The sequence below is a fragment of the Typopeltis vanoorti genome, chromosome 5, assembly GCF_054136105.1.
Source record: "Typopeltis vanoorti isolate ZY-2024b chromosome 5, IOZ_Tvanoo_1.0, whole genome shotgun sequence".
In the NCBI taxonomy this organism is placed as follows: domain Eukaryota; kingdom Metazoa; phylum Arthropoda; class Arachnida; order Uropygi; family Thelyphonidae; genus Typopeltis; species Typopeltis vanoorti.
In genome coordinates this window covers 51,612,200-51,621,899 of record NC_143553.1, presented here as the reverse complement: position 1 = coordinate 51,621,899, position 9,700 = coordinate 51,612,200, and the positions used below count along the sequence as shown (strand labels likewise).

At 35.8% G+C, this 9,700-nt stretch overlaps 1 protein-coding gene across 2 annotated transcripts in view; it reads left to right on the top strand.

Annotated features, from left to right (window-relative positions):
* The first annotated feature begins 3,027 nt into the window (after positions 1 to 3,027).
* Positions 3,028 to 9,700, top strand: part of LOC150106406 (E3 ubiquitin-protein ligase RNF4-like) — a 97,506-nt gene continuing 90,833 nt past the window's right edge. For both annotated transcript variants that reach the window (XM_090392428.1, XM_090392429.1), the window contains exon 1: positions 3,028 to 3,260. In XM_090392428.1, coding sequence (XP_090248554.1) covers positions 3,252 to 3,260 — 9 coding nt within the window. In that variant the 5' untranslated portion in view covers positions 3,028 to 3,251. The remainder of the gene's footprint in view (positions 3,261 to 9,700) is intronic.

Genomic DNA, 9,700 nt, shown 5'->3' with positions numbered 1-9,700 from the left:
TGTTTGTTTGGAACGAATACACTTGATTTCTTGCAAATGACAACTGCAATTTCAAACAGGGATCCTCAAACAATTTTCGCAACATGACTGCATTTTTCTTGAGAAAGAAAATAAGAACGAAGGCCGTCAAACATGCTTAAAATTCTGTCAATTGATGAAGCAAAGCAAAAATCTTGTAATTTAAAATAATATATCCGCTAACGCCATTTATTTCGTAAAGGGAGAAAGCGAAACCTTTTTTTCAGACAGGCAACTTGCTTCTAGCATTAGTCAATAATAGAATACCTGACTGGTGACTTTAATTGTCACCTTGAGAGGAGAGTACTGCAGGCAATGGGCTCAATCATATGGTACCTAATTTAACAATATTTTCTGAAATAATGTAAGTTCTATGGTCGATTTTCTGGAGTTCGCGAGATGAAAAACTTTTCCCGAATAATAATAATAAAAAAAAAACAGTTTATCACTCAGGAGGTCGACTATCTCGGGCACCTGTTGAAGAAATACCAAAAAAAAGACCGCATATTCGTCGACTAGAATTGAAGTTAGAGCGCTCTTTCTTTTCCTGCCAAGAGCAATGGAGGTAAACATGATTTCCCCAAGCAATTCAGATTTTCTCCTTATATAATATTTATTAATCTTACTAATCAAATAAATAATAATTAAAAAAATCAGCTAACGCCTTTTATTCCGGTCTAGAGAGTAGGAGGGTGTTATAGTCTTATCTAACTTACGGAGACTGAGGGGACAGTTCAATCTTCATCTGTAGCCAATTAGAGATTGCTGACCCAATACTGTCACTAATTATACATGGAGTGCGGTCAAGAGAATCGACTGAAAAGTGCCGCCATCTCGTGGTTCCAAATCCTAACACTAATGTTTACTTGTGTGGCCTAATTCGTTAATTCGGTTCCCGAGGTAACAAATTATGCCACACAAGTGTCGATTTCCTTTCCGACACTATTTTTTTTTTCGCCTAATAGTGAAAAATTCTACCATAAAACTTAAATTTATTTCAGATGTAATATATATGCTTGTTTGTATCTAGAACTTTGTTATAATCTCTTCTCTGAAAGCCTTGATTCATTGTAAACCACTCTACTATAATTGATCTCTGGTTGGTTGAGTGGTTAGCATATCCGTTCTCCAGCCAAAAGGCTGCATGTTCGAATCCCACCGTAAGAATGGATGTTTCTGATTGTATGTGAAAATACTAGTGATAGCGGTGATGGGAATTAGATGGCGCTAGTGTAAATGATGATGATGGTAGCAGCGTTTTGTTGTAATTGATTTGGGTGGTGGAAACAGGGAGCTGAAGAGTAGGTGCCCTCTCTCGATGAAACTTTGAACTCCCTGGAGGTGTCATTCAATAATAATAGTGATGTCTTGATGAAGATATCGGTTTTCCCACCAATGTTATAAAATTAGTTCATGGCGAAAGACCTCGCCATCTCTCTCTCTCTCTCTCTCTCTCTCTCTCTCTCTCTCTCTCTCTCTCTCTCTCTTCAGGAATGATAACCATTGAAGGATGATAAAGTCAATGTCTTTATTCCAAAGGATTAGGATAATCTATTGTAGTTATAACTACCATTTAAAATTCGGTGGGTAGCTTGTCTATACACTTAATGCTCAAGGCTGTATAAACTGCGAGAGAATTTATGGCATCGAGAATGGAATATTGATTATAGGTTCCACTACCACTTGTTTCCAAACTCTAACTGATATGTGAGTGTGTAAAAGAGTTTGTGTTCTACTTGGCGATTTTTCGAATGTGTGCATTTAAAAACATGACTTTCTTGGAGAAAGAGCATAAAATTTCTATTGTGAGATGCCAAATTACTCAGGCACTGACTGGTCTCAGAAAAAAACCCTCTAAACGCAGTGAAAATTGAACACGTATGATCATTTAGGTTTCTAGCTGGATTAGGTAACTGCAGCTCATACTACACTCTTGCTACCTTCATTGAGCGAGTTACCTTCCTCGCGTGCCCTTTGTGCTTTTCATTTCATCCATTTCGCACCTGTTCTATTAATCCTGTTGACTTTTGGAATATATTCTGATACAGCCTACATCAAATAGTTCTTGAGTAGACCCAAGCTGCATTGATATCCTTTCCATCCATTTCCTCTTTTCAAGTTATCGCTGCAAGCTGTATAGTAAGCATTTCATAAAAAAAGCAGCCTTATATTTCCATACCTGTCCCTTTCGAACAGAAGTCTTCAAATGACTTGCCATCTTGCTGTGATCATCTCATGGTAACTCTCACCAACTGGTGGATGATTTGTCACCCCATAATAAAAACATCATCTGATAAAATGATTAAATCCAATACATTTGATCTTCGCATACCGTCTTTTATGTGCTGCGTACGGTAATTGTCTCTCGAAAACTTTAGAAAATCAATTTTTCTGCTCCCCGATGCAGTCTCTTGATTCTAGTCTATATTACTATGATTAAAGTCACTCATAATGATCACTCATTTCTTACTAACCAGACTAATTTCCCTATACATTTCCTTTTCATCACACTCCATATTACCAGGTGTATAGCAACACCTAACTAAATATTTATCCTGTTCACCTCTACCTGATACCATACTGCCTCAAAACCGCGGTCACTATTTGCACCTTGCATATCCGCATTAGATGGGCACAACTCATCTGCTACCATCAACAGTACTCCACTCCCTTTCTTCCCTGTCTCTTTTCACGAAAAATATCATATCCGTTCATCTCCGTTCCTGCCAGGATATCATCCTTATCTAACCACGTCTCTTGCAGGGTTTTTTTAACCACGTCTCGTTTATGTCAATAATTTTGGGGATTTACGTCATTTAACCACTTTAAAAATTTTTTCGTTTAATTTATTTTCATTTTCTTTTGGTTGAATCTAATATATAGGGTGATTTAAAAGAAAAAAACGTTGGTAATCGCTTATTTATTTTTCTAAATGAATGTGGGGAATCCTGTAAAATATACAAAAATAATTGCCTTTGGACCTGGTGGTGATTCGGAAAACTACTGTAATTAGGAGTTCTGTTTTTGTTGGTTTCTCCTGTTTGACATCAACAGAAGCATGTTGTAGTAAATTTTCGAACGAAATTATAATTTCATCAGTCTTCTCTGTTCCCCCCTCCTTCCCCCGAAATCCATCCCTGGATCTTGAAATCAAGTTTTTGATAAGAGCTGTGAATGGTTTTTTTTAGTGCATAGCGTAATTGTAAAATAATCAACAACATTGCAAAATTAAAATGAGCACCGTAAGTACACTTTTTTTTTTTTTTTTATATAATAGAATGTTGATATGGTATTTTACTCCATTTATTCGAATATGTAACTTAACTAATGTTGCTCGAAAGACTTCCTGATATGCAATTACGTTCAGTTCACACCTTTTTTATTTTTGTGTTTTGTAATTTTCTCATTTATTAAAATGCGTTTAATTAGATTCAGTTTTCGTTTTGATATTTGTCAATGAACAGTCGGGTGAATCGCTTGTGATACAGTGTATTGTATTAGGGTCTTATGGATCATAGAAGTGGTTGATTAAATGAGGCCTCTCTGTTCACTGGTGATGGAATATGGAGAGGTGGGGGGATGGAATAATGCTATTTTTTTTTTTTTTTAGCATTATTCTATTACATCCCAAATTTTATTGGACGACATACGAGTAGTAAAAATTGATTGAACTAATCCGCATTCCCAGAAAGTGTGATTAGTCATTTTTCCATGTACACTTACAAGTGCCACTAATTATATACAGAATAACTTATGTATAGTGCTCCTCACCGGGAACAAAAATTCTTCCGTTATAATATAAGCAGTCGCTCGGTGTTTGTCGGTAAAAAATTATGTTGCCAATATATGCATTGCAGGATTATTACAATCAATTTAAAGTCATGATAATCATTACATTAAAATTTCCGAATGTAAAATGCTATTTGAAATAGGAAAGATATGTGGGTTACAGAAATTGATTGCTAGACTGAAATTGGATGATATGATTAAGACATTCATATTACTCAATCCCTCATTTTCCAGTTTATCCAACAGCCTTTCATGATGTATGCTATCAAATAGCATTGTATAGTTCAATAGTATCACAGAGTATCCATTCTCTTTATCCAACTCATCTGTAATATTGTTATAAAACAAGATCAAATTGCTTAGACATGACCTTCCTTTAGTAATATGATGCTGTTCCTTGCAAAGTATAGCCTTTTTTGTTAACTCATTTCTGCATACAAGTTCTTCTCAAAATTTTCCCCCACCATACCAGATATACTGATAAGTCAATAATTACACACACGTCTTTGCACCACCCTTGTGCAATGGGATTATCATACATTATTTCCATTTCTATGGGATCTTTCTTGAGCTGAGACTCAGATTATACAAACATGTCAAAGGCCTAGCCAATTCAGCTGAACATTTCTTTAGCATATGTGCTGGTGTTCCATCTGTCCATATTGCTGAATTCATATCCAGTTTATGTAACAGTTCTAGAACCATCTCATACACTTCTGTTTCTTCATCCAATGTAGTGGTGATACCTTGCACTATGTTGCATACACCAATTCAATAGATGTTAGTGAAGTGAGCATTCATTATCTGAACAATCTACTTTTTATACAAGGTACTGTCTGTATTCAGTCAAGTTATTCTTCCATATTCATTTCTTTCTTTTACTTGCAGAATGTCTTTTGAGTTGCCTTCAGCTTGCACAGCTAATTTCTTTTCATATTGTAACTTTCTTGCTTGAACTTTATATATTTCATAATTCCTCACTCTCTTTCATGCTTCTTCCATTAGTCCTTTCATATCCTCTCTTGTGCTATATTTATTACTACTTAAATCATTAGTTCCATCAAGTAATACCATCCATTTTCTTTTCTGTATTGCATTTTGCACATTCTTTAATTTAAGGATGTGAAAGAGACCTGAGAAGCTCAGTCCAGTGACTCTCCCTCTCTCTTCAAGCACAGCTTTAATCATTGAATTATCATATTCATTTTTCTTGTATTTCAGTTCACTTAGTTTTATTATTCATTGCTAACTTATGGATTTTCACACTTTTTTGCTTTTTATTGTTCTCCTTATTTTTCTTTTTCCTTATCTAGTTTTTGTAAAAATTTCTCTGCTTTTCTAACTCCCTGGTCAATTTTGTAGTAATTTCTTTGAAACTGGGATTTTTTGTTAATTTTTCTTCATTTCTGTCGTCAATATAGACGTTCTCATTTCCATATTCTCTGCATTATCATTATCCTTAGCTTTCTATACTGCTCTATTATTCTGCCAAATTTTTGGTGCCATTTTTAAAAACTATATCATCGTCATCATTATCAGCCATTGTAGATCCACTGTTGAATGAAGCATATGATTACTAAATACAATAAAGCCAGTAAAAACCATGATAATATAATAAAAATACACTAATGTAAAAAAGAACACTCAATGAATAATAATAATAAAAAAAAAGCATCTTACAGGAGCTTCAAATTATATATCTGTACTCAAAAACAGTCTTGAATGAGATTCCAAATATATCACCCAAAAGGAACTATGATAGAAGTGGAGAAAGTAAATTCATTTATTTGTTTGGTACAAATGAAAATCTATCTTAATTTAGACAAATGAAAGAGAAAAGTTACTTGAAAACTACAGATGGATAAACACAAATGAAAAAGATACAACCAAGTTGGATGGCTTTTTGGTGAATGAAAGGCATTTTAGGGGCAATATTCCATTTAATTTGAAGAGAATATCTTTCAAGTAGTGTTGTATCTTGCATGTAATTACAGGGTTCTGGGGGTGTTGGTGAATATGGACCTGAAATTTTGGTCACTGTTTGCTAAAATTGTATGGACAGCACAGCACATTATGGGAATGATATGGAGAACACTGGCATGTAGGAGTAAGGACATTATGATTCTTTTGTTTAAGCATTGATCAGACTGCATATGGATTACTTTGTGCAGATTTGGCCACCAGGTTTTCAGAAGGCTGAAGAAATGTTGGAACAGTTTTAGAGATGACTGACTAAAGTGGTTTCTGGAATGTAAAGTATGAAGGCAGATTTGAAATGCAAATTGCAGCATCTAGTGGATAAGATGAGAAAGGACATGAGTGAGATATATTAGTTGGTAATGATTTTTCTTAGAATGGGTGGAGACAGGGAAAAAACAAGAGGCTATCCTCGGAAGCTTAAGGAGAGTGTGCGCAAGTGAGTGAGGAGTAGGTTTTTTGCTTGAAAGTTGTGGGTGGGATGGAATGCATTTCCTAAAGTGGTGAGTGTGGAGACTGTGAACCCATTCAAGTCATGTGATGAGTTGTGTGTGTGTGTGATGGAGGACCTACAATGAGTCAGACTCCATGGAGGTCTACTACTGTTAATAAGAATAGTAACTACACATAACAGTGAAGCATGGAATTTAACTTTAGGTATAGTTCACAGATTTAAAATTGCCCTGATAGAAATCTCATGGGCTCACTTTAGTGAGTACGAGTGTTAGTTGGGAGTGGCAAACTCGAGGTATCTGATGCTGGACTACACCTTACTTCATGGAATATACATCTGTTATAATATCTGTAGACTGGTCCCTACCATTCTTTCTTTCCTTCTTTTCTCCCCCCCCCCCCAATGCTATTAGAGTATATTTGAGAGCTAGCGGTAATTCTTTCCTATTTTACTATTTCTTTTCATTTTATGCAGTGGGAGTCTTTCCCTCCTAGGTATTTACCTAACCTAGCAGGCTAAAGTCAAACCCTACCTGGTCATCACAGGATGAAATAGAATCATAACACTCCCCCCCCCCCCCCCCCCGATATGTGGGAAGGGTCTCATCAACCCTATCACTTTTTTTTTTCCTTGCAATGACTTCACTCCAAAATCCTAATATGTTTGTGCCCCATAATACATCTCATACTGCATCAATTGTCGAACAGAATAATAAGAACCACATTTATGGCTTAAGCAGAGGTCCTGTTCGGGAAGTATATCGCAGCCTCCAACACAAGTTTGCTGTTACAGAAAGTATGAGATTATTCTCAGCGGTGAGCATTATATCGACACTTGGATACAAAATTATGTACGGGACCAGATGGAATGGAGAAGGTTATTTCAAAAGACAGGATGGTAAACTAGTTATTTATTCAGGAAGTGACTCCAAACATCATGGAGTAGCTGTAGTACCGAAGAAAGCTCAGGCAAGAGCTGTAGTTGGTTAGGTTCAAGGACAATTCATCACAAGGAAAATGCATTGTGGGAACTGTTCGTCCCTGAAAAAATTCATTGAAAACGTTATTCGCTAGAAAATTGAAATGATATTGCATTGATACCAATATATGAAAAGTAAATGCAGTGCAAGATAAATTTCACAAAACATAGTTATTTTTATGTATTTATGTATTCCTATTAACTATTCTAACTATTTAGTTAGAATATTTAACAGGAATAATAAGAATATGTAAATAGTTAACTATAAATATTAGTTGGAAAAAAAATAGTTAACTATACATATTAGTTGGGAATAAAATAGTTAACTATAAATATTAGTTGGAAATAACTATTATCCCTAAATATTCTTAAATGGTATTCTTTCTCCCTAACCATTCTATCCCAATTTTGTAACAATTAATATTCCATCTACAGATCCTGTAATAAATAAGAATATTAATAACTTTATATGGAATAAAAAATTTCAGAAATCTAAATATAATCAAAATATTAAATAATATATAAAATGTTTTTTTTCCCCTCCATATATGGGAAATATTTCTTTCTTTTTTTTCATATGTATCCGTGAAGAATTTTCGCACAATTAATTTTCCCCACGATGAATTGTCCGGACATGACTTGGTTATAATCCTGTTAATGACAGAATAGACTCAAGGCTTATCCTACCAGTGTGTCAATCATTGTAGAGTATGCACCCTACATAGATAGTCCATGCAGTTAGCCTAGTGGCTTTGCACTTTGCAACCATATGCCTGGGGAAGGAGTGTCCTAGGTTTGATTCCCGTCGGCAACGTGAGGAGCTAAAGGATCTTCCTCAGCCATAGCCAAGTTAACCGGTCTTGGGCGTGGACAGCAGGGTTTTTTCCCACCAGTTTATCTGGGGTTTTTCATCCCGCAAATCGGCCCCGTGAACACACAGGGATACAGCCAAGAATACTTAGAGGCATAGGGGTGACCATCCTATCCTTGTACTTTGGTTACGAAATCCAAGCATGCTTGGAAGTTTGTGGGCCTTAAAGGCCTGTTAAAATCATAGGGATAGGATACATAGATAGCTCTGATGAAGAGAGTGGGGAGTTCTGTGAAAACCTACAGTCTGTGTTGTACTGCCTTCTAAGGGGAGGGGGGAACTTGAATGCAAAAGTGGGAAAATGTATGAGAGTGAGGTCTGTGGAATGTTTGGTCTGAATGAACGTAACACCCTTGGTGAAAGACTGTTGGAATTTTCCCATGCTAACAGATTAGTTATTCCAATACCTGCTTCTAGGCCAAGGCACAAGATTGATTACATCCTTGCTCCCCAATGGTGGAATGTAAATATCTTCAGTGTGCATACTTTCCCAGGAGCAGACTGTGGTACTGACTATCAGCTAGTAAGAGACAAAGTAAGACAGACTCCAAAACCTTCCAAGTCAGGCCCATTCCACAAGATTGGATGTCAGAGTAATCTTTAAATAGGTTCACAGAAGAAACTTCAACGTGGTTGGATGATCTTTTTGATATTAGTGAGGAGAACTCGCCTGAAATACCGTGAGACAAAGATGGATATCAGATTCAACATGAAATCTGGCTGAAAGGAGGCATTTGGAGAAACAAAGAGACACAAAGAGTGAAGAATATAAAATATTCCATAGAAAAATGAGAAAAGCCATCAGACAGGACAAGGAAAATTCTTACACTAATAAGTGTGAAGAGATAGAATTCCAGATGAAGAGGCATAATTATGGAAGATGTTTCATTTAGTTCATGACCTAAAGTAAAAGTTTAAATCCACATTGAATGTCATCAAAAACAGGAATGGAGCACTACTAACAGAAAAATTTGAAATCAAAAACAAATGGAAAGTACTGTGAGGAACTGTACAGCAGAGAGGATAAGGAAATTTGAAAGTTGCTCTCTTATGAAGAAAATTTCGATTTGGAATCTCCTCCACTTGGGCATGAAGTTAAAGGAGCAATTAAACAGCTTAACAACAATAAGGTTCCAGGTGCCAATGGAATTCCAGCAAGTTAATTAAGGCCACGGGGGCGGGGATAAAAGGGTTTCATACGATCACGGCCTAGAGATTGGAAGAAGTTGGTCTTCATACCACTACAAAAGAAGGGAGGTATGAAAGATTGCAAGAACTGTAGAACTATTAGTTTAATCTCTCATTCAAATAAGATTTTATTAAAGATCATTCTAAATAGGATTGAGTCCAAAGTTAGGCAGAGATGAATGAGGAACAAGCAGGTTTTAGGAAAGGAAACCAGAGATCCTTTGTCTTAGACAGATCATTGAAAAGTATAAAGAATTTAGATGCCCTATGGTAATATCATAGGGCACAGCTTATGTGACAAACACATAAGCTGTGGAATAACTTATGTGTTTGTCACACATATTCTAATAACTATTTATTAACTTAAATGCTAATATTTCACTGGTATTATATCCAGCATCTTCAGAGCACACAAACAAAGTTTG